The following is a 26,392-nucleotide window of genomic DNA, read 5'->3' on the forward strand; positions in this document are numbered from 1 at the left end:
CACACCACCCCGCCCCCTCCAAACACCCTAGAACTCTACAGTTTTCAGGAGACCAAGCCAAATATTCCTTCATCATCATTGAAGTGTAATTCAGCTGAATGATAGGCAGCTGTATACCAATCAGGAGAGAAGAATCTTTTCTATTTTTAAGCCAATATATAACCACTGATGCTTGACAGCACATTTAATGGCAGGTGTAGCAGACACAGTGTGAGAAGTAATTTTAAAGAAAGGACAAGGGAAGGGGACAGAACAGAATTTTCAGTTTGTGGCTGATGTGGTAGCCATGTATTCTCATTCAAGTGAGTAGAGAAAAGCATGATACAAAGTATAAGATTAAAGGTGTATGGCTTATAACACTGATTTTTTTACGCAGAAATGTATAACTATTTAAAAATTGCACAATACAATTAAATCATGCACAGGAGGAACAAGAAGTAGGACAAGACACCAGACTGACTGAATTACTAAAGGGTCTTCAAGAAAGGGAAGAAACCTGATCATTTTGGTATAATATATAAGGTGAAATGAGACTAGTAGAACACCTGTGAAAATTTTAACCTGAAAAGTTTATTGAAAGCTCAAGTTTAATTTTAATGTAAATAATAGCTTAGTAGTCCTGTGTTTTAAATACAGAAATTTATATTCACAAGTGCAGTTACTGTAGATACATATTAGCTGAAGAAATTTACTTGTTATTAAGAAATGAATACAGAATTATGTCTGGGCTTTAGTTTGTTTTGGTTTTTTTCTCCCCTCAAATTCAGGGCAACTACATGTAATAGAAAGTACACAGCTTTCTGTGTTTCCAGTACTTCCACGTACAGAAAAAAAGATGGATAAAGTAATCAGGGAAAGTTCTAAAAAACTAAAAATAAGTAAGGTCTTTCATAGTGATGCTGATTGAATTTGCAGTAGGTAACACGTGGCAGCTTGCCTTAACCAGTAATGACAGATGCTTGACCCTAACTAGCAAGGGTGAAAATCTACTGACCAAGGGAGAGACTGAAAGAGAAGACAGTGAAGATTAGATATTTAAGTAGATTCTTATGTTCAGAAGATTTGTGCTCACTCCTTTTTAGTGGGGATTTCCCTCTGAAGTACTGACTAAACTTTGTTCTGTTTGTTTTATGAGATCTGACAAGATCATGACCCATTCGTTGCATAAAACAGGCTAAGGATTTTTATTTGTCATTGAAGCCCTGGAATGAGATGATAAAGAGGTATAAGCCTAAAGTCAAACTGGGTCTGTCTCACAACACATCAAAGTACGGTGCTCAGGCCCTAAGAAGTGACTTCAAATGCATTAAATGTGTCAATACAATCTTAGAAAAGTCCATGTATAGGTTAGCATGAATTTATAATTGTGTTTGCAAGAGTATTCTCTGTTTTGTGTTGTTCATAGAGTTCTAAGAACAGCACATTCTGGACTGAGAACTCTTACATGTTCCCCTTTTTTAGGGAAATGCCTATTAATACAAATAATATTATGATCTAAAGTATCTAAATATATGTGACATCATTTAAAAATGCATACAAGATGTTCACTATGAAACATGATTGCTGTTTTCCAGAAAGATAGTCTGTGGGCTGTATTGTTTATTTAGGTTCTTCAGAAAACAACACTTGAATTTCCAAAATTGAGGAAAATTTAAAGAGAAATTAATGTAAACATTCAAATGCATAACAGGTATAAAAAGAAATTAAGAGTTCCTTAAAAAAAAAAAAGAAAAGAAAAAAAAGAAAAAGAAAGGATTTAATAGCTCAAAATACTTGAGATCAAAACTAAAAAGAGAGCAACTTGACTTGAAAGCTTTGCTTTTAAGACGTGTCAGGAATTATAGTATTTATAGGCAATTTATGTGAACAGAATCAATGAATTTATATATAAAAGCAAGAAGAGAAAAGGCAAGTAGATTATAACTTCTACCATACTTTAATTATGAAGTACAGAAAAGTGATTCAAGAATATTAAGAGTTCAGAGGCGAAATCTGTGATCAACAAAGGAGGCCGTAAGTCTATATGGAAAAATACTTCGATAGCAGTATAGATGTATTAATTGCTGGAAGGCATAACATTATAATGATAGCTGAAAAAGCAGTTCCACAGAACTTAGGGAAAAAGTAAAAGTGCTCCTAGCACGCTGGAGATACGCTTCCACTTGATCAGTTTGTCACAGTAAGAATATGATACTTTAAGTATCTGTCCTAAGGAGAATAAGTGGTTAATGACTTTTCATATCAAAAGCAAGCCTTTTTACTTCTTTTTATATCTCTCTTCACTGTGAGAGCTAGCCACTTCTTCCTGTTCCTTGGTTTCTGTATTTCAATCCCATCTTCTAATGTCCCATCTCTCGATTTCCTCAGAACCTTTGGAAAGGGTTCTTTGAAATAGATTTTTGGAAAACTGTGTACTGGGTGCCATGGGAACCACTGCACCCTGATTCAAACAGCTGCTGACTTTGTCAGAAATTTCAAATAGTTTTTTTGTGTTGTGACTTTTCTCTCTTATTGTGATTCCTAATATTTTTTTTTCAGAATATATAAACAAACTTACATCTGAAATATCTTATCCTAGAGACCTGTCTGAAAACTGGCAGCACATTCTCTGCCTTTTCATTTCTTTATAGTGGAGTTGACTTAAGCAGTGGGTCACATGCCAGTTTGTGCCACCACCCTTTCATGAGTTCCTTTTGAATCGTTGGGCAGAGACTCTCTTGCCCAGGTGACTACTTTAATGGACTTTCAGAAGATGTTTCAGTGATGTTAATTTTTATAGATCTTAAGATACTGAGGCTATTCGAGAGACCGGGAAACTAATGTTTTGCTGGTGTTGAAACCCAGTAAATTGTATGCATATCAGATTAGCCTGAACAAAAGATGAGTAAGTTAAGAAAGGATGTAGTCAGTGAAGATTTAAAGAAAATAATATAATTAAAGCCAGTCAGATACAGTTTTGTTTGGAGTAGAGTTTAGAAATAAAATCACATATGGAGAATGAGGAACTGCAAGAAGGAAAGCAGTGGTCTGATAAGACCTGGGGTCACAGCAGAAAACAAAACCAGTAGGAGCTCCCAAGACTAATGTTGTGGTAAAACAGAACTGCTAATTTAGCTCTCTAGTGTATATTTCAGCGAAGTGTGAGGAGGAGGATGAGGGCTATTTTCATTTCATATAATACACTGACATACAGGAATACTGCAAGCAGTTCTTGTGTATGCACTTTTAAAAGGTGCTGAACAGCCATTTATACTTGCAAAAAATTTACCACATGAAATATTTACATTGTGGAGATCAGACCTTATGATGAGAGACTTTGGGCTCAATCTCTTTCACCTATCTGAATGAGATTGAAGAGACTATTTCATTAATGTTTGTGACTATCTTGAAAATACAGGAAAATGCTTGATACTTAATGCTGGATCTTTTAAATCTGTCAGAGAAAGTAATTCCAAGATCTTTTGGCTGGATGTTGAAGCACATCTAATGGAAATAAGAAATTAGACTAATATTTAAATATCTTCCAATGTCAGTAATTAGCCACCAGAACTAATTGCTAAGTGCATATCTTCAAATCAAGCCTGAAAGTCTGGCTGGAACATATGCCTTAGCAAAACACAGATTACTTGACTAACATTGCACAACAACAATTCTATGTAACTGAACAAAAATACTAGTTCAACTAATTTTGATTTAACTTTGCTTGATATAATGTTATATTATTAATATTATAGAAAATTATAAAAATATTGTTGGTCTGATATGGACTACCTCCAGTTCAAGGATCTGCTTGCCTATGCTTGCCATGGTTACTGGTAGTAAACACTTCCATGTTTTTGGCCTTAATAATAAAATTAATGCAAATTCCAGTTGTTAAAGCGTTTTATAATCATCAGCATCAGCAGAATTTAAAATCTGTCCTCATAAGTTCATGACCATGCACATGTTTGGAATAATCTCCTGTGGTTTCATAAATGATCTCCAGAATTCAAAGGGAGTTCTGATGCATTCAAGATTTTGTACATATCATTAGAATATCCCATTTCTTTGTTTTGGACTAGATAAGACAAAATACTGAAGGGAATAAATTATTCTGGATTTCTCACCAGTTTATCATGTAATTAAATGTGGGTCTACAAGAACTCATTGCATGTTTTTTTCTGGCTGAACTTTTACTTGTCATTGATAACAGGGCTTGGGACTAGATAGATAATTAGTCTGATCTAACAGGATAATACTGATATGCAAATGTTCTGATGCAAGTATTTACCATCTTTGAGCATTCTAAATCTTTATAATGGCAACTTGTTTGTTATCACAGTAACTCAGGACATCCTGTCCCAAAACCTGATGAAATTTGCATTGCATTATAAATCAATATATGTTCAAACAAATATTTGAGGATGGATTCTTTGTAGCTGAAAATTCTGATCTGTCTAATGAATAAGTTGTAGTTTTGAATCTAAAGTGAATGTGTTTTTAAATAAAAAATAATTTGAATTATTTTTTAACATTGTTGAAAAAAATGGTTATGAGTCAATAACATTTAAAATTCCAAAACAATGTCATAGTCTAGGAAACAAATTTGCCAAAGTTCTAGTTCCATTCAATTTGTGTTTATATTGATTTTGTTACTATTTTGAATCCAGACAAGAAAGGATTAGATAATGCAGTTTGTTGACAGCAATGAAATCAGTTCATGATTTGCTTTGTCTCAATATAAGAAATGTCTGACATTTGGACTAAAAAGTCCAAATTTCTCATTGATTTTAATGCTGTTAGGATTCATCTTCTCATGAGATGATTTGTAAGGCCTTTTGTTCTGTTTAACATAGGAGAGAGTTCTTCAAAATGCAAAGTGTGGTTCTCCTTGAAGATTAACAGCATACCTGCAGCACCAGAAAGAAAGATAGATGTGAAATGCAGAGCTCTGGTAAGATTACTCTGAATGTTTAATTTTATTCTACTGCATTAGAAGAAATATGTAATTTTAATTGTTGGTCTGGCTGCTATCACAGAGGATTCATCAATTTTATTAACCTACCACACACAATCACTCTTCAAATCATAAAAATCTATACTTACTAAGACTTCATTTAAACTCTGTGATATGAGCTAAAACTGACTGCTTGGAAAAAAGTGTCTGTTCTTTGAATAATTACATTTCTATTCTGCTGATGTTGGTTTTTTATTTTTGATCTCAGATTAGGTTGAATTATATAAAAACTTAATGCAGTTTCTGTACAGACCACAACAGAATAAGTGTCTTTTGGCACCCTCCTTTAGATGTCATTAATAATTGGAATGTATTTAATCATATTTGTATTACTGGATAAATATATACTTTCATTCTCAAAATATAATTAAATTATGCTAGTCATTTTAGGTTAATGATTACATTATATTAAAGAAGTTGTAAGGTTTGAATCAGTTAAGTATGTGAAGATAAAATAACTGCTTAGTATATTTGCTTAATTGATACCGGATTTATTCTGCAAAGATTAGTAATTGTATTTATCTTTGAATTATCATTTGTAAGGTTTTTATTTTCCAAGGTAATATTTTTCTTATCTTCTCTGAATGGATATTTGCTTTATCATCTGGACATCCTATGTTCTGCATGAATTGTAAGCAGCTAAGAGATACCGACTTTTAAGAATGGATGCTGGTAACAGATTCTATGAATAAAAGTGACCGGTTCAGTATTTTACTGCAGGAAATTTTTTGCAAATAAAAATATGTGATACAAATACTAGGGGACTAAATCTTCCATAAAAGGTGCCAGGAAGAGAGAAGAGTCTCCTCTGTGGATTTTATATGTGTTTATGTAGGGGGGGAAATCCAAACCAGTAAGCATTTCTCAAAAGATATAAAAAGTCATTGTTTATATATCACTTCTGGTTTGATTTTCTTTCTTTGAAGTGAAGTATCCTGATTTTGAACTTCTGTAAGTCTGAGAAACAGATAATGATGTTTTAAAAATCATGGTGTTGAGTGAACATGAAGGTGGGGAGATGTCTGGTGCTCGTAAAAAACACAAAGGCTAGACTGAAAGAGTCTGTGATTTGAGACCTTTTAAATAATAGTGTAGGTTTTTGTCCTACAGGAACATGCATTGTTTTGCATAATTTTCTGATCAGAAAGCACTGTTAAAATGGTAAAAGGAAAAGATAAAGTGGTTTATTGACTCCAATTGGGTAGTAAATTCTCAAGGTGCATTTTAACTTTGCCTTTAATTTTTAATCTAATTCAGTATGAAAACTTGTAAAAAAACACTTACAGGAAAATCTGACATACTTTTACAAAGTATGGGGCGCTGAAATTCTTGGCCTGATTGGTGATTATTACTTCAGAGGAAGATGAAGAACCACCCAGAAATGTCAAAGTGAAATGTACATACAGTATGGTACTTTAACAGTGTTTAAGGTTTTTTTCAGGCTTTTTCAGGCTTTTTGCTGAGCTACTAGGCCTCTCTTTAAACTCATGTATACATTGCATATTCATAATCTCCTTTGAATATGAAATGTTTACTGGCCATGGTTTAGGAACCATCACCTTTATTTCAGCTGTGTTCTTTATTGTAGTTTGATGCCTCCAGTTCTTACATTACAGGAGTCAGTGTACAGTTAAACCCTATCCAGTGTGTCCAAACTACTCATAATTTTGTGGACTTCTAAATATCCATTCTGAATTATCTCTCTTCCATGATGAAGAGTATGATAAGCTAGTCATCTTCATACTTGGACCTTCATATTTTACTATTGTAATATTTCTCCAAAAGTATTTATTTAAAAAAAAAAAAAAGGAATAATTATCAAACATTGAAAAGAAGAAAATAATTTGGATTTTAGCAGTGCTTGTCCTCTAACTGCTAACTGATGCATTTCAAAGTGTGGTTATCAAAACCAACTTTTCAAAACTTATCTCTACCAGTTAACCTTTTCAGTTTCTTATCAACTGATATGAGTCAAAATAATGAGGAGGTAGTTTAGCAGTATCTTAAAACTAGAAATTTTACTACTTTAAAAAATCCAATGCAATATAAAAAAAAATCAGATTTCCACTGATGACATTTTAAAGTATTAGGGGAAAAGTAACAAGTGTTGCTAAATGCCATTGACCTTTAACAGAGACTCATAACACAGCAGCTCCTTATATAAAACTCCATCTATTACAAACTTCCTTGATGCCACTAGTTGCCCCTACCAACCATTTGAATGAAATCTTAGAAGTGGTATTAGGAAGACTTCATTATTTGTACCACTTTCAAGAATCAAGCAAGATGTCTTACTCAAAACAATTGCTGTTAGGCAGTATTGCAATGAATATTGAATCATGAAGCCCTGATTGTAAAACACTTAAATATGAGAGATTTTTCTTACCCAAATGCAGGTTATTTTCTAAGCTCCATGCATATTGAGAGAAATTAGATCAATGGGTGAAGCCTGGAAAAGTTTTAAGGATACGTTCCAGCTGTGAAGGATTCCTGCCTGTCTTGGTTGTTAATGTGTAGTAAATAGGGAAAAAATTTCAAGGGCTTAGATGATCAGCTGATTTTTCAGAGAAGGGATAGTATCAACTATTATTAATACTGAAATAACCCAGTCAGTCCTAACACTGCTTATAATGGACACCTCCAACCTTACCTTACAACTTCATCAGCCACTGCCCAGCTTCAAACTCTGTTTTTTTGCCAGACGTCATAATGAAAGCAATCAGTCTAAACTCTAAGCAATCTTTTGCCAGTGTCCTTTGCCTTTCAGTCCAGCTGAAGAACTGGTTCCAGCAGCAGGCAATGCTGGCCTATAGAGAACATTTCCCCATAGTCATTAAAAACCCCATCAATTGTGCTGCTTGCATAAACATTTCAATAGCACTGTGCTGGAAGTAATTCCCATAAGGAGATTTTGGATTTGCGAGGCCTTGTTATCTATTCTGTTGTTCTGAAAAATCTTTCTAAGTCCTGCTTTATTCTGAATGATGTAAGGGAGGTTGACGTTGGAGACTTTCCAGCTTTGGCTTCCCTCTCCATGTGCAAATTTCAGGTTTCATTTCACCCTGACAAAGATTGTCAACTTTTAAAAGAGAACAGCTAAAAGCTAGTTCAGGGAAAAAAGGAGAAGTACCATCTGCAATCATTGTCTGCCCAGGAATTTCTTCCTTCTTTCATGGAAACATTAATGTATTTTTGTTTTATTTTGACTTGTCCAGATCAGCCTATGGAGTTTAATCTCAAAGGCACAGAAAAAAACCCCTGCAACAGCAGATATTGTACAAGATGCAGAAGTGTACTTTCAAATGTGTCTTTTTACTTAAAAAAATACTTCTAAAGTGTATTTCAATAGCTCTGTGAGTTTGCTAGTAACTTTTAGATAGTACAGGCTAAATCAGGCAGTAGCTGACAGCCTTTCAAATTCATGACGGCTTCTAAACATCAGTTTGCATCTTTTTCTTATATATAATTGCAAACAGATTTTGTGACTTGGCATGTGGAACTAACATTTCTGTTGATTACGAGAATGCTGTTCACTTGTCAGTAGCTCAGTTCTTCTACAACTCCTAGAGAAAGTGAGAAGCAGCATGCTGTTGTCATCTGCTAGATCTGGAAATGCAAGTTAGAAAGCAGGTCAGCAAGAGCTCAGTTTGGAACTGGATTGACCTTAGTACAATTTGGCCTACTATATGAAGAGAAGAGGAGCCATCCTTTGGACGTGCTTGTCCTTTCCCAAAATCCTACTCTCTTCTTTAGACGGTAGGCTGAAAAGCAAGGATGGATAGCAACATGGGATTCTTACTACTCCTGCTGCTGGGTCTACTCCTCAAACTCCTCTCAGCCAGCTCCAGAAATTATTTTCCTTCATAATGGACATGTAAAATGTATATCAGAAGTAACATCCTTGCCAATTCATTGATGGCTTTTATTCTCATGGAACGTAGTGGCCCAGAGAATGGTTCCTCTCAAAAATCATGGCAGAACTTTAACACTTGGAAATCATGCTTTGGGGACGGTAGAAGCCATCTGCGTGATATGTTACTTTAATTCCATAACTGTTTTACAGAGAGCCGCAACAATAAGAGATTGAACAAAAGATATGTTAATTTCTTTAGATCATGCCTCTTCCCTGGTACCTCTACTTCTTTTGTTTAGTTACTCTAAGGGAACCCACAAGAAAAGCTGCATCTGTTAGCCTTCAGTTCACAGCAACAGCATGTTTTCGTGTTTCTCTCCTGATCGTGCCCACATACTGTGCTTCCATTTATATCACACAGTCCTGAAGCACAGGAAATTAATCTCTTTTGGGTGTAACAAAATATCTACGAATCTTAAGTATCTGCAGCCACTGTTGTTTGATGTGGACATTGATGTGGACCTGTTGGAACGTGTCCACAGAAGGGCCACGAAAATGATCTGAGGGCTGGAGCACCTCTCTTATGAGAACAGGCTGAGGGAGCTGGGGTTGTTCAGCCTCGAGAAGAGAAGGCTCCGGGAGGACCTCATAGTGGCCTTCCAGTACCTGAAGGGGGCCTACAGGAAAGCTGGGGAGGGTCTTTTTACAGGGGCTTGCAGTGAGAGGACGAGGGATAATGGTTTTAAGCTGAAAGAATAGAGATTTAGGTTAGAGATCCTTCAGTGTAAGGGTGGTGAGACACTGGAACAGGCTGCCCAGAGATGTTGTGGGGGCTCCAGCCCTGCATCAAGGGCAGGTTGGATGGGGCTCTGAGCAGCCTGTTCTAGTGGGAGGTGTCCCTGCCCATGCAGGGGAGTTGGGACTAGATGATCTTTAAGGTCCCTTCCAACTCAAAAAAACTCCTGTGATTCTATGACAACAATGTAAAAATTTTCAATTTTAATTTGTTTTGTTTTGTTACTCTATTTTACTTTGGTATTTACTGTGGATCTCCCAAGGTGGAACAGTAGTACAGAGGCTGAATTTAGGTTGATAAATTCATGTTAATTACCTCAGATTGTTTAGAAAAATGGGCTGTAACAGTTACTTTGCCTTGCAAATATTCTAATGCATTTATTTAGTTTGTAGGTAGAGGTAAAAAAGTAAGCCAATTCTTAAGTTTTTGTGTAAAATGTCTAAAAACCTGGCAGTTACTGCTTTGAGCGCACTTCATAAATCATAGCATGGTTTGGGTTGGAAGGGACCTTAAAGATCATCTAGTTTCAACCCCCCTGCATGGGCCAGGACACATACTTCTAGACCAGTTTGCTCAAAGCCCCATCCAGCCTGCCTTTGAACACTACCAGGGAGGGAGCTTCCACAGCTTCCCTGAGCTACATGTTCCAGTGTCTCACCACCTCACAGTAATTAATTTCTTCCTAATGTCTAATATAAATCCACCCTCTTTCAGCTTAAAGCCATTACGCCTTGTCCTATCACTACAAACCCTTGGAAAAAGTCTTCCCCCCTAGCTTTTCTGTAGGCCCCCTTCAGTACTGGAAGGCCACTCTAAGGTCTCCCCAGAGCCTTGTTCAGCTCTCTCAGTCTGTCTTCATAGCAGAGGTGCTCCAGCATGCTAATCATCTTCATGGCCCCTCTTTGGACTTGCTCTAGCAGATCCATGTTCTTCTATTGTTGGGGGCCCCAGAACTGGTCACAGTACTCCATGGTCTCACAAGAGTGGAGTAGAGGGGGAAAATCACCTCCCTTGACCTGCTGGCCAGGCTTCTTTTGATGCAGCCCAGGACACAGCTGGCTTTCTGGGCCGCAAAAGCACATTGCTGGCTCATGTTGAGCCTCTTATCAACCAACACCCCCACTTACTCTTTAGCAGTTGTCTATTTAATGGAGAAAATACTAAGTTTATTTTGCTGGTTCACTGGGTCAAGAGACTTTCTAATCCATACATAAATTTGAAAAACAGTATTGGCTGTCCTGAGAGCAAGTACCTAATATGTAAGTTCCAAGCAGGCTCTGCACAGCAGGAGGTAAGCCAGAGGGGTAGGTCTGTTTTGAACAGTGAATTATTAGTTTCTGCTTTAATAAAACCAAATGCCTGGAAGGGGTTGAGTTTCGTTTCCACGTAAGTGCAGAGACAATATTTTTTTTTTTATTCTCTGCCAATTTTTTCTCTTTCTCTCTCTCTCTCTAGTTTCTGAGTGCTAGTGACTCAAAATTCAGCAATGTAGCTCTGAAGCATAAGCTGCCTGTCCCCACTTCCACAAAAGCTGCTGAGTGGAAACTTGTGCCACTGTTGCTGTTTGTAATATCCACCAGATCCATGCCACTAATGCAGTGCTTCTGCGCTCTTCATTGGTGATTTTTAAAGGTCACTGTTACAGTCTCCACTCTTATCAAGATGTTTACATGCAGATCTAAGAATAGGCAGGGTGTTTCCATTACTAGTTCCAGCTCTTTCCAACCTTCAAACTTCCTCATTTTTGGCTGTGTTCCATACACAGCAGATGGTTACTGAATATAACAATTGAGAAACATTCCATTGGTATTTTTCCAAGTTTTAATACTGAAACCTCAGGAGGATACCTTTTATTCTATAAAAGGTATAGGATGAAATAATGTCCCATGTCCAGATACATGGATATGCTTTTATATACACATATATATATATATATATAGAGAGAGAGAGAGAGAGAGTTAAGGTGATGGTAATAGCAGTCCTTTCCCTCACATGATGATCTCCTAGGTACTCAAAAGTAAACACACAGGAATAGGAAAAGATCAGTATTTAAAGATCTTTATTTTCTTACTCATATGTACATGGTTCTGTAAGAAACACTTTCTTCCACATTTTCCTCATGCACTCTGTACATGGGGAGAGACTACTTTCTGGGTGACAGGATAAATAGTCAGACTGCATAGAGAGACCGGGAGAAGTGCAAGGGTGGGCCTTGGTTCATTGTACTCTAATTTTAGCACTTTCAGAGTTTCTAGTAACAGATATCAGATAATAATACTATATATTTTGATGTTAGTATTATTAATAAACATTGCTTGTGTTACAGTGAACTTGCATTACTTTTTAAGAATAAATATGATGGGAATGTGTGGGACAGATTGCTAATACAGGTACCTCAGGTATGTCACATATAGAAGACAGAATAAACGCCGCCTGTTTTTGTTGTACGTAAGACAGTAATTTGTGCGCAGTCTTCAAGGGCTTAAAAGTTAACTTTACTTGAAGTAGCAACAAACAATGAGAATGTTTTCTTCTGAAGGTTTATCTGATATTTTAAGTCATACCAAGGCATAAAACTAGATAGCTTATAGAGAGTATTATTACACATTTTTTTATATTTCTGTTTTCAGAAAAGCTATGAACATTTAAGAAAGTCTCTTTGTATTATAATACAGATACTCTCTGACTCCTGAGACTGTAGAGATACACGAAAATAAAAGCTGGATTAAAAAAAAAGTTTCTAGGGTTTGGAAGAGCAAGGTTTGTATCCACGGTATTTTACCTGTCAATATGAACTTATTTGTAATTTTCTCCTCTTGGAAAATTCAGGAGAAAAAGTTATTCTCAGTACAACCCTAATAATTTCAGTTTTGTTCTAGAACTGTCTGTATCACTATATATTTTGTGCCAGTAATAATTATGGTATCGGTCTATTAAACTGCAAAGAAATTTGCTTCCTTAAAAATCTCTTATTAGATCTAGAGAATAAGAGAGTTACAATAGATGCCAGATCTCAATCTGTCAAATTAATTAGCATGTTATCTCTACTGATTGAGTAACTTGATGGTAAGTGGTGGAGCTGGGATGTAAATTATGTCATTAGTATGGTCATAAAAATTGAATGAAATGAAATATTATCCGGGTTAGTTGCTCGTTCTAAAAAGTAAAGAACTACTTTTAGTTAGCTTATATCAGCATGAACTGGCAATTGAGCCACATAGTAGGATATTTGCTTCCACATGTGTAGCAGGAGTATTAAAGTTGATGGAAGTATTGTAATAATTGCTCATTACTGCTATTCTACTGTAGTAGCATTAATTTCTGATAGGTGGTTGTAAGTTTATATTTACCAAGTATTTCTGAAAGTCTTAGAAGCACTGGAAAAAGGACAGTGCTGGTTGCTGCTGTTTCCTGATCAGTTTGGAGCAAGCTGATACCTCATCATTTCACTGATGTAGTCTTTATCATGTTTGTGGATTCATGCCACAGTGAGCTTTCTAACCTCACCACATTAAATTTTCTATGCAGGACAGTATGTCCATGGTGCAAATATCAGTTTCAATGTCTAATATAGTAAGTTCAAAGCTATTAGAATAAGTTCCTGGAAGTAATTCTGTTATTTCAGGTGCTGAATTCATTATGATTATGCAGAAATCATCAGCACTCACCAAGCCTTCAAAGTCTGTTCTAATCTATTGAAATTATGAATGTACATCTCTATTGTAACTTCATATAGCATTGGAAAATAGATCCATGAGACCAGCAGAAAATAATTGCAGCTGTTTGTTGTAGCATTATATGGGTACATACAATTAGCTCAGGAACTACACTTGGTAGTTCGGTGTACATTCGAAGTCCAGGAATAATAGGAAACTTCTGTTGTAAATAAGAGAGTGACAAAGATTTGCTGACATTCACAAAGATTTATGTGGGTAAGATTTAGTCTAGATCAGAGAGAAATTACTGAAAAAGACAGGTTTTGCTAATTGTCTACCTGATACAGCAGAAGCTACGCGGAAACTGAAAGTGTCCTAAATTTTGCATCTCCTTGATTTACCTGAAAGAAAAGACTGGTTACAAGTGGTGATTGTCACTATTCTGAAGCTGATTTTGGGCAAGTATCTCTGTGTCATGATGTGCTTGAAAAAGAATTACTTATTTCCTTTCCCTGAGACATAAGTGACTCTGAAAATGCAGTAGCAACTGATAGCCCTCTTGACTTTGTTATCTAAGAAAAGTACATTTCTAACTTAGAAGTGTTGTACTTTTTAGTGATTTATTGAGTGATACTGATCTTAAGAATTTTGTTCTGGCATTGTGGATGTGACAGTCTGTGAAGAATATAGGACATTCTGAAAAAAAGATAAATGCCTCTTTTTGAGAAATACAGCCTGGATTTACTGAAGTGTCAGTCATCCAAAACAGTCCTATTGAACAAGAACTGTAAATACATCTGTTGATTTGATTCAAACTGTCTTTTCCGTCATTGGCACCTCATATGTTACATGCATCTGTACAGCAAAGTGACCTAAAATAATGATGAATAGGAGCTGTATTGTAATCTGTTAGTTGCTGAGTCATGCTTTCCAAAAATGTTGACAAAGTAGATGTAAATTATTTTCCTGTAAAATCCTCTGAAGATTTATTTGGCTCTTTGCTGCATCAATGCAGTGGCAGATGTCTTTTTCTAGATTGTCAGTGGTAATGGAAAAGATTAACCTACTGTTATTTTTTTGGTAGTGTTCTCTCATCTGATTCAGCTTTGACAAGCCAGGTTATTGTAGTAGCTGCAACTGATAATTTATCTCACACTGCTGCATTCGAAAGGAAAAACTGCCTGTGGTCTCTGGAGAAGGGAGAATTATTGAGCTTCAGTCTACATGGTCTCAGAGGTGGCCTTGCTTTCAAATGCAAAGGAATTTTCATTAAGATATAAGCATAGTTATTAGTTCCTCAGTGATTAGAATTTGGGATAGTACCTTGACTTTGAGTCAGTCTGTATCCCCTTGTCAGGTATGGTTTTTATTACTATCTTAATACAGCATCTTGTAATTCAACTCATCTTTGCTATGACTTCTTCTATCTGTCTATACCAAACCAGAATGTTTCCAATGTTCTGGAAACGAGGTGGAAAAGGGGTCACACTTGCTACTCTCCTGCAGGGAGGAGCCAAATGGACAGGAGACTCAAAATTGACCAAATGAAGTATTCTACCCCATGCACGTCATATTCAGTATAAAGCTGAGAGATCACAAGGGTCAAGTTCTTTTTGTCCATGGCTGGGGTCCTGGGAGGACTCTGTCCATTCTTCTGTCTTTGATCTGGAATCATAGAATCATAGAATCATAGAATCATAGAATCCTAGGGGTTGGAAGGGACCTCGAAAGATCATCTAGTCCAACGACCCCTGCCAGAGCAGGGTCACCTAGAGTACATCACACAGGAATCCGTATGTCCTGAATCCAGCTCCCTTCTGCTTCTGAGTCCAAGAGTTTTCTAGGGCCTCTCCTGCAGCCTCAGTGGTGATGTGTGCAATATAGGTGGGGAGCACAATACTGGTTTTATGCATACTTGTATATATTTAATTATCTTCTTTTTCATCAATACTGTTTCATTAAAGCTGTGTAGTTTAGTTTCCAGTCCATAAGTCTCTCTCCCTTATTATCTTTTATTTCCCTTTCTGGAAAGGGATGGGGGGTTAATATAGAGCATCTATTATTCTTTAATTGCTGGCCCAGTGTTAATCCTTGACAATAAAAAAGGAGCCTCCAGCTTAACTTCTCCTGCTGACATATAGACACACTGATGGTGAACTTGAAAGATCTGATTAATATGGTCTATGGAAGACAGAAGGCCAATATCTCTTTTTTCAAGAATATTGCTACTGTTGCAAGTTCAATCTTTGAGTAAGCAACATTCCTGATGGTCATTAGGTGTGATACAGAGAAAGAAGGCATTTCTTCCCTGGCAGACTAGAAGAAGAATGACTTGGACAAGGACCTACAAAGGGAAGAATATTTGTTGCATTATCTCACCAGGACTATCAAAATATCTTTCTTACCACTTATCTGACTTGAAAATTTGCTTTTATAGCAATAGCCTGTCAAACTTGGGAGCAAGTACACATACTTTCTCCTCAAGGTCTGTGGACTGGAAAAGCTGCAAACAAATGTGGAATTAATGTCATCTCCTTAATGAAACTGGATTGTAATTGAGAACAGTTGTTCTGAAGCATTAAGAAGTATAGTTATTGTCTTAGAAACTTTGGCCAGATAATGCTTTTATTGACACTGGGTGATGGTTATAATAGGAGTATTACTGATGTTTGAACACAGAGAAGTGTTACATGCAGTTAATTTTAGAGTATGCCCATCTTCCTATAAGCTACCCTGTGTCTGCCTTGTTAGAGGAGGATTAGTGTATACATTACTAAAACATAAGATAATATATTTTGGACTTCAAACCTTTAAGTCCAATTGCTAAAAGGAATGATGTAGAAAATGGGATGTGAAAATCTTTGGTATAAAATACATCAGGAAAATACTTCGGCAAACAGGTATAAATAATATCAGAAAAGATCAATTGATGATAGTGAGAATCTTTGAAGCAAAATCTTGATAAGAGATTATTAGACCTATACGTAGGCTCAGACTATTAGTGCAGGCTAAAGTGTAAGTAGTGAATTGTTTTCTCAATTTCCACAGAGCATGTTATCTCATATTTACATTTTAATTTATTTTACCTTCTGTTATATTATTTTAATGACCTGCACTGGACAAGACTGTATAACAGGAAGTTCTAAAGGAATAACGACATCACATATTGCACCAGAATGGCTCTATCTTGGGCACTGGCAGTCTTGATACAGGAAACTTTTTTAAGTATCTTGATAAAAGATGCTTTAGTCACCTTTTATATTTTTTCTTTGTCAAAATGTTTATTAAAACCACAGCACTATAATGTGGATTATTGACTTTAAATGTGTTTGGGACTTGCCTATGATGTCACTAATTTGATTCTTTTTGATACAATGGTACTTTCAGGAAAAATAGTACTTAGCAATTGCATGGGAATTCTGTTATTTATCCTACTACTATGCCTTCATAGCAATCCATTAGGACCTTGAAATGTACAATATGTACACATTCTGTTGATAAATATGTATCTGCTCTTATTACTATCCATGAAGTGGAAGATCTTGGAAACATTTATAACAAATCCAGGGAGATTTCCTGGGAAATTCCAGGGAAATACATTATCCTAGGTATTCATTTTATATTGGCAAGAGTTGTTGACAATGTAAAACATGAACATAAACTCTCCTTTGAGTACAAGATTACAAAGGTTTCTTTGATAGTTGCTGGGTTTTTTTCCCTAAATAAGCAGTCCAGTATTTCATTTTTACTGTAAAAATATTTCTTCAACTCAGCATGTAGGTGTTTTACTACTAAAGTGCTATGAAGCCTTTAGCGATGAAATGGTGAATAGATTTAGAAATTTGTTTACACCAGTAAAAACTATTAATCTGAGCTTTTAAATATTTTATTGCAAATTTAAATATCTTACTGATGCAAGCCACTTGAATGATTTAAAATGTTTGTCCAATCTTGCCATCTGTAGAACATTTAACTGCGCTGTATGTGTGTTCCAGTAGTCATTTTCTGTAAATGTAAATATATAGAAATTTACCAAATCATATGCAGGCTCGAAGCAGAGTGAGGCAGCTGTGTGTTGGGTTGTAAAGGGTTTCATATTCAGTTTTTAGTGTATTATAAATTTTAATAGATATTTTGCCTTTTTCTCCTTTCATATTGCAATTTGAATTATTATTATTATTGTTACACAAAAAAGAATATGGCAAAATTTTGCTGTGAGAACTAAATCATCATTTGTTTAAAAAAACAACCAAAACCCCACAAAGCTACATTTTGAAATAAACTGCTTGGTTAGGGGAAAGGAAAGAGACCAAAATAGGATTAAAAATAAATATAGATACGAAGAAATACATTAGTATATTTTGTTTGGGATTTTGTATATTTTATATAGATTAACATATATTAATAGAAAGTATGTATTCTAAACTTCTGGTATGAATCCTGAATTGTGGCAGAGGACTTAATTAATGTATTCCTTACTGTCTGTTTAAAGAGTTTCATAAATATTGATATTTACACACACAGGGCACATAGGTTGGATTTACAATATTTTTAACCTTACAGCAAAGAAAGGGGTCACTGAAACATTACTGAAATATAGCAAAGTTTCAAGGGCAGCTCAAGAGTGCAATATAGAAGCTGTGCAGACTGAGCTGCCTATACCAAATTCTCACTCATCCTAAAGGTGTTCCAAGTGTGAAGTATCCAAATTTATCTATTCAGGCCTTTTCTTATAGTAACTAGAATTAATTATACATCTTTAAGAGTAACCATGTTTTCAAGAAACTATAGTTCTTTCCTGAATTGTTCATAAACTTTAAACAGAAAGACAGGGAGACTGCTAGAAAGGGAAATGGCAAAAAGGAACAAGAGAGGGAATGTTTCTTGTGATGTTGTTGCTCTACTGTCAAGGATTATGATGTACCTTAAAAAATAAGAGGAACAGATCCTGCAGAATTAAGCCTGAATCATTTGTCACCTTGTAAAGTGGTATATTCAACTGTCTTTGCTTGGCTGTTGAGTTGGCTTGGAGGGTTTTCCTGGTTGGGACTACAGGTGATCTACCCATAAGGTGTTTTTTGGCAAGCCTCTGTCACATCTTGGAAGGTGAAGTAGCTTGTTAGAATACAGACCATCCAGAAGGACTTGAACTTTTCCTTAGTAATGGAATTAAAGAGTTTACGCTGTGAAGATTGTCTGAAATGTCTCTTGCTGTAACTTCTCTTTTGAGTTAGTTCACACATCAAATGATGCAGCCCATGTTCACTTAAGTGTAAATTACGAGTAAGCATCAGACACTTATAAGAGAAGATCTTCAATATGTAATGGCTCATAATTAATTTTCTCTGCTTTTTTCTAGGATAGTATTGGAATACACATTCCCATCAGTAATCCTACAGATGAGATTCTCGAGCTGAGTGTGGTGCTCGAGAATCAGTCACTTTGTGGACAAAAGTCCTTCACTCTTAGGCCCAAACAAAAAAAATTTTATCAAGCAAAGTTTTCCCCAGCTGTTGTTGGCACTTCAGATGGAAGGTAGGTTGCAAACTTCTGATACTTGTGGTTGTGGCTGTTGTACTAATAAGTGAACTATTTCCAGGAAAACTTTGGTCACTTGATGTAGATATTGCATTAAAAGAACCCAAAAAGGTAATAAGTGGAATTGAAAACTTTAAATATATTGTATCCCAGCTTTTCTCTGAGGGGAAAAACTTGACTGACAGGCAGTAAAACAGAATCATGGAATCACAGAATGGTTTGGTTTGGGTGGAACCTTAAAGATCATCTGCTTCCAAACCATCTGCCGTGGGCAGGGACACCTCCCACTGGACCAGGTTGCTCAAAGCCCTATCCAACCTGTCCCTAATTATTCTAGTTTACTAGAATCCAGCAAACAATGTTTTAGAAATCTACTTGCTATTAAAAGTCCCCTCTGAAAACTTCAGATGAATTGTTAGGTTTTAAATTTCTAAGATCCTTAGAGGGAATAACATTATTTCATTTTTCTTCTGAGATGGAATTAAGCTATAACAACATAACTAAATCTAGGTGAAGAACTCATTGCAGTCTTCACATAAATCCAGTTAGCTTCACAATCTTCCATTAATTAACAATGATCAACTCAGTTAATATGGAGAGGTTTTAAATTACAAATTTTTCATTACATTGGAAATCCGTACGAAACCATGCAGGTATGTTAATTAGCAAGACAAACATGAGCTCTTGATCCTAGTTTCAGCTAAAGCAGTTCAGCAAGTAACTGAAGCAAAAGCAAATTTTCCTGGAAAATAAACAGAGCCTATTTTCCTGGATTTGGTTAGCAAAGCATTATTTAATTGAGGGCCTAATTGAAAAGCAATTCCCTGTTTTTCATTTGTTTCAATTGACTGGCAAAAATATGGGCATGGGATGGGGAGCGGGGTGATAGTTTATGAGGTAGACACAAACAGATAACCTTTGTTAAAATACCAGATATTTACAGCCAAAATCCATGTATGTTGAAGTTTTGTTACTCTTACTGATTTTTTTGAAATACCAGAATAATGGCAGGTATCATTGTGCAATGCAGCTTTGAAGAAATACTGTTTTATAAAAATTAGTACTGTTATCAGTCTAGTAAATAGTTTTTCCCGTGGGCATGTGTAGAAGTTACGCATTCTGAAGCTGTGAAAGAAAATAGATCTCATTTTTTCACAAAATAAAAGTTTGTTTTAACTGGTGAAACTTCAGGCTCAGCCAACTGGTAGCCTGGGACTTAGAGGAATATATGCAAAGATGGCATAAACCACACCTGTGCATATTCATTACAATTATGTAGTACTGTACTAGAAAGCTGTCTAACAGCTGTTACAAATTGCATTAGCTCCCGAGGACTACAAGTACAGCTGGACAGAGATACTTCCACATTACATCCACCCCATTATAGTTTTTTCTGAAGCCATACTCAGTTTCCTTTGCTATGGTAGCAGCTGGGAAGAAGTGTTATAAAAGCATTTGTGGCAGCTGTACCTTTTCAAATGGATGATTCTTTCCTAAGCTGTTTTATGCTAACTTTAAAGGCTCGGTTGGCACAGAGGGTAGTCTGGAACCACAGAGTCATGGAACAGACACAGTTATCTATCATTTAGAACAAGAACTAGTCCTTAGTGGGTCATGGGTTTGCACAGTACATTTCATGCAAAATTTTATATGCTTACAGTGCTTTGGTTCAGTGTTTACTACTCAAAAAACAAGAAAGAGAAAAATCTACAATAGGAAAGGAATGCATTAGAAAGTCTCACAGCAGTATACTGCTGCACATATCTCACCTAGCAGCAGTTTCATGCTCACACAGATGTGTCTATATTCTGCAGGTTTCATCACTAGATTTGAAATGACTTTCTTTTCTAAAATAAGTAAATACTGTTTCTGTTTCTTTGTCCTTTGTTTTAAAAATGGCTAGAAATAAAATTCTGTGACATTGAAATGGAAATAAAGCTTACTCTTCTAAGTTAGCAGTTGAAATGCTTTTGACTTGTATTTTAGAAAAAAGCAAAAGCCAACCAAAACCCCTAACTAAACAACAACAAAAAATGCCTGACAAAAAACTTTTAATGCTAAAAAGTTAAGAAAGATGAAGAAAGGATGTTGTTGCATCAGAAATTGCAAATATTGTTAGTTTTGGTAGCTGAACTCAGATACTAGAAAAAACTGTTATGGGAAAACAAGGAGCTAATTAAAGAACTTGCTGTGTTGAACTCATTAGGTTTTTCCTGAATTTTAATCTGTACATTTTTAATTTTCTGCACAAAGCTGTGTCATATTAAGCTTGTGTATCTGTTTCTAGTATCATATTCCTGTCAGATGTGGTTGGAGAATTTTGGTATGCACTGGAGTTGATTGTAGATAAACCATGGCCAACTCGTCTACCTGAAATAGCATGTGAGCTTGGAAAGTAAGTATGTATTTCATAGTGCTAAACTTGGTCACTGGTTTGAATTATCATGGAAAACATGAAGAGTTTACATCAAAAAGCCAGGATAGTGCTGTATATGCACTGTAGTAGTTTATAGATAATTTTCATGGATATAAGAATATAATAAGAAATACCTATAATACAGAGTTCTGTAGATTTGTTAATTTTCTGTTGCTTTTTCTGAACTAGAAATATGTCTGATAGTCCTGCTTTACAAATGCTTGTATAGCAGTAATAAATTTCTTTGAACTTCTCAGGAAATGGCAAAGTAACACAACTTCTGTCCTGCAGATCCTGGGGATAAACATGGTTGGAATACTGCAAATGTTAAGAAAATTACCTACTTAGAACAGACAGACAAACTAACCCAGTTCTTGTCTTCCTCCAACAAAATTTCATCTTATGTTTTGATAGCATAATTTTCAGTTCTGACTCTCAAGACAGAAATAAAAACTTTTAGCATAAGACTTTCAAGAATGCCAGAATTTCAGAAGTGCTCTTCCACCTATTATTTCTGCTTAGTAGATTCTCTGGACACACAGCTCCTCTGAGTTCGACTTACTTCTTTGTGTCTAAATCTATAATTAATATACATTACAGACTAAGCAAAGCAAAATTTTGTTAGTAAAACATGAAATTCTACATATTTTTATTTTTTAGTGAATATATTCTGCTGTTAATACACAATGCATGCACCAGAGTCGACTGGCAATCCCTTTTTAGCTATGTTTTCCTAAGGAAATCAAGAGGGTTGTTCATTTCCTGGTTTTTACTTTAAAATTCTGGGCTGACTGGAGTAAAAACTGTTATTTTTTTTCTACTGTCTGGGCTGACACTGTTAGGGGTTAGAAATAACTTGAAAACTTTTAATTCAGACTATCTGGCATTCATAATTTTCTCTAGTAGGCACTGCCTGTCAACTGCATGCACAAGCAGCCTGGCTGAGACTGGCAAGTTATGCTTTCCTACTGCAATTAAAACATATGTTGGAAAGGATTAGCTCCCTTACCTACAACACTTGCCTGTGAAAACTATAATCTCTAACTCATTGAATTTCAAGTTTACTTTTTCAAATGAGAACTTATCTACATCTGCCCTGGGCAGATAGTAGTGGAAAAACAAAGACCTCCTCTAACTATTAGCAACAGCAGCAGCAACAATAACATATGCAGGAAATTTACCATAGTTGCTTACATATCTTTATATATATATCTTTATATATATATATATATATATATATATATTTATACAGTATAACAAAACTGAGAAACTTCTTTCTTTTCTGTTCACTTATCTACTATTTTCTGTTTCATAAAGTCATTTGCTTTTTGTTCTATTATTTCTTTCAACACTGTCCTTTTCACAGAAATTTATTTGTTATGTCATCAGAATAATGTCCTATTCTTGAAGTGCAAAATTTTGGACAACAGCAATGCATGATGGCATGGAGGTTACAGTTAAATTACTGAGAATTACTCTATCTGCTGACATGAGATAGTCCAAATAAAATGTCTGTCTTAGTGTATTCTGAATATGTAAAGGCAATGCAGGTAGACATTTATGCGTTGTCTGTTCAAGAAAGGTATCAATTTGCTCTATTTTGAATGGTTGTACTTCCTTGCTGTGTTCCCAGAAACACAGACTATAATGAGCTTAATTAAGGTTTGTAGATCTTTCGGAGAATTCCATTCTACTACCTTTTTCTTGAATATGAAAGAAGCTTTATCATATGTGATAGCCTTCTAGGAATATGTGCTCTCTGCATTCTTTTAGTATCAGTCTGAAAAACTGAAGAATTTGTGTCCTTGAAACATCACTTGAAACTGGACTAGGAGCCAAGAACCCATTGACACACTATTTGTAATAAAATCTTGAAAGAGAAAAAACCAAATTTTAAGTTTCTCTTTTAATTATTCTTCATATACTGTAACATTCTGGGTTTATCACAGTCAGATCTACTTTTTGTTTCTGTCGAGGTAGATTCAACATACCCTTTACCATATGCCTCTAAGCAAGGAACCTTTCTCCTTGATATACTTGATCTTCATTTATGCATCCTATTGTGGGCTCCACAGCAGAGTCATTCAAGATGAGTCAGTCAAATGATGTTCACAGTGGTCTTGAATTCAGTGTCACATGCAACAGCTTTTTCTAGCATAACAGCAGTAGTGAGTCTGTGTGCAGTGGGGGAGGTTCTTAATGGATTTTGGTTGCTTGAAGAACCTCAAACAAATAGTTGCGTACTGAAATTTCAGATATTCCAACACAGGTTTCCATTTGACAAAGTATTATTTATGAAAGAGGCCAGACAAAAAAATAAATAAATAGATGAGATGGTAACTGTGAAAAACAGAAACTATCTAGTGAATTTGAAGTTCTTGTATCAAAGTTTCCTGTTATTTCTCTACTCTCTGCTGTTGAGACCTCAGTAATACGATGCTTTGACAGTATTAATCAAAAACAGGTCTGCCACTCAGCTTTTGGGGATTTCTATCACCACGTATGTTGGAAGGAACACACCTGGACACAGGTTTTAGAGCCTGAAGTTAGAGTTGTAAAGCTTGACTGAAAAACCTTCTTTTCTGAAAGTTGCCTTTTAGATTTTATTTTCCTTACTGACCTAGATATGATTAACTGACTAATTTTTTTTTTCCAGAGGATAAATATCTGGAGCCATCTGGTGGCAGTTGACCTGCCACAGATTTGACTAGAGAGAATATCCATTAGGTAGATAAATTGTGACAAAACCAATATATGTATCTAGCTTTTCTAACTTTTCTTATTTACTGTTTTCACTGATTCACCTTGAATATCTTTTCTGTCACACCTTGGTATTTGTCACAAGCCGGAACTGGGGGCTACCGTGCTCATCCTTTCTGTCCCGGACCACATCTGTTGTTTTGGGTTCAGTTGTCCTTGAGAAGCAAGTCTTAGTCCGTAAGCTGGGAATACTCAGGAGAGGCCTTCACTGGCTTAAAAGGCATTTTGTTTAGACTTATGTGGGGAAGAAAAGAACAGTTTCCCACAGTGTTAAAATGAGAATGTATTTTATGCTCATATATCTTTGTTAAAGGCAAATGCTATATTATTTTGATCAGAATACAGGAATTTTGGGGGGTTTACAAATTCTTTTAAAAGTTGTGCTCCCCATTGAGGGTATCTTGTGTTTGTTTATTCCTTAATTAGAAAATAAAGGACAGTCTGTAAAATAGAGTGCCAGCTGATCTAAGCATAACATTTAGGCAATCAGCATACTCAAATTGTTGTTCTGGGACAGCCACAATCCTCATAAAAATACAAAATCTACAGGGAAGCAAGCAGAACCTTGATTAAAATGGCTGGTGTGGAACACTAGGTTTGTTTTGTGATCTCAAGGTTACAAGATGATCAAGAAGAATGGTTGCCTAGTGGAACTAAATCAAAAGCTATTGGCAGCACCACTTGATTACAAACTTTTCCTGTAAACCATTGCTTAAAAAAAAGAGTTACAAGCATCATTTTTCTGATTACCTTTAATTTCTGTCCAGTGCTTTTCCTGAGGCAGACTCTGAGTCCACAGATAGACTACAGAACAATAAGATCTTAATTTTTTTTTTCTAACTTTTTGGAACCTAAATTTTTTTTGGCTGGCACTCTGAATTACCTATTTTACTAAAATGTTTTATTCCAAAGGTAAATCTGCAGAAAGTAAGGAATGAAAGGTGAGAAATAAATCTGCAAATTAGAGCCTAGGAATAAATGTGAAGCTGTGATATTTGAGACACTAGGATTCATTTTCATAGCCTCCTATCTAAAAGTTGGGCATCAAGTTTAAGGCATTAAGTCTTGGCTCCTCCTGTAGGCAATAAAAAGTGATTCCACATCTTAGTGATCTACAGTAGGACCAATATTCCCCAAAACCATTATTTTCCTTGAGTACTGAGAGAGCTACACAGTCCTTTCAACATAAACTAACTTCCTCACAACTGAAGTACAGCAAGACAAATTCTGCCCTTACAAATGACTCAAGTATTAAAATGGTTATTGCTACCAGTTTTCAGCATCATTAATAATTATGAATCATATTAATTAATTATATTAAATATGCATCTATTCTAGTGGAAAATACAATAATACTAATGCAATACAATTTAGTTCTTATGTTTAAAAATACTATTTTTTTTCAAGAATTAAATTATGAATAATGAAATGCAATGGAAGAAGTTTTGTAATTAACAGTCACTGAATAATATGGTTTTTTTTCAGATGGGCTCATCTATACATACCTCTTTCTAATCCTACATGTGAAACTCTGGAGCTAGACATTGTTAACAGCAATCCTAGCAATTTTTCAACTGAGACTGATCCAGAACACCCTGTAAGTAAGATTTCTGTGCTTTAACAAAAGTGATGGAAGAGAATCTTCTCTTCAAGACATATTGACTCGTGTATAATCCTGTAGGTTCAGAACACAGAATATTGTCTTGAGGTTTAGAGGCATTATGGGTATGTATTCTAGAGATTTTACAGCTTGAGGATGAACACAATTAAACTTTAAAAAACAATGCGAGCAGAAGTATACGTGTTTTTTACCAGGAATGTTTTGTGGAATGGTTTTGAGAAGGACTGCAGTGTTGTCTGCAAATAATATTCAGGAGATATCAGAAGAGAAAGTTGTAAACAACCAGCTTTATTAGAAATTTCACAAGTACTTAAGAATCACCAGAATAATCAAGGAAATAATTGGGTAAATAGATAAAATATTAATAGTCATGGCAGTTCTAAGCAGCTTGCAGGGCCTATGAATAAGAACTTGATCAAGGAAGCTTCAAGCAAATATGTGTAATGATTTCATTCTCCAAACTCCCATTTACCCTGAGACAAATTTCTACTGAGGAAATCTTCATCCTGTTACCATTATGTGCATTACTTTTTGCTTCTCCATTGCAGAAGCCCTTTCATCTAGCTGCCTAACATTTTTGTCCTTTCAAGGACTGAGAATTTTGTATATAGGCTCAGTTTTCATATTTTTGTTGAGATTGGCTAGAATTCTAGATGGTCAGGGTTCTGAAAAATATGTGTTGACCATTGATTACTACTTAATAGTACAGGTCCTATAAAAAACTCTGTGGATGTTATTAACAATTAATGCTATTAA

General features: G+C 35.5%; 1 protein-coding gene across 1 annotated transcript in view; it reads left to right on the forward strand.

Annotated features, from left to right (window-relative positions):
* CFAP47 (cilia and flagella associated protein 47) overlaps positions 1 to 26,392 on the forward strand; it is a 307,875-nt gene that overhangs the window by 200,424 nt on the left and 81,059 nt on the right. Inside the window, 4 exon segments of the mRNA XM_051614860.1 lie at positions 4,836 to 4,933; positions 18,661 to 18,836; positions 21,127 to 21,234; positions 25,501 to 25,612. Of these exon segments, the coding sequence (XP_051470820.1) occupies positions 4,836 to 4,933; positions 18,661 to 18,836; positions 21,127 to 21,234; positions 25,501 to 25,612 (494 nt within the window).

This window comes from Apus apus, chromosome 1, assembly GCF_020740795.1.
Source record: "Apus apus isolate bApuApu2 chromosome 1, bApuApu2.pri.cur, whole genome shotgun sequence".
NCBI classification, from domain to species: domain Eukaryota; kingdom Metazoa; phylum Chordata; class Aves; order Apodiformes; family Apodidae; genus Apus; species Apus apus.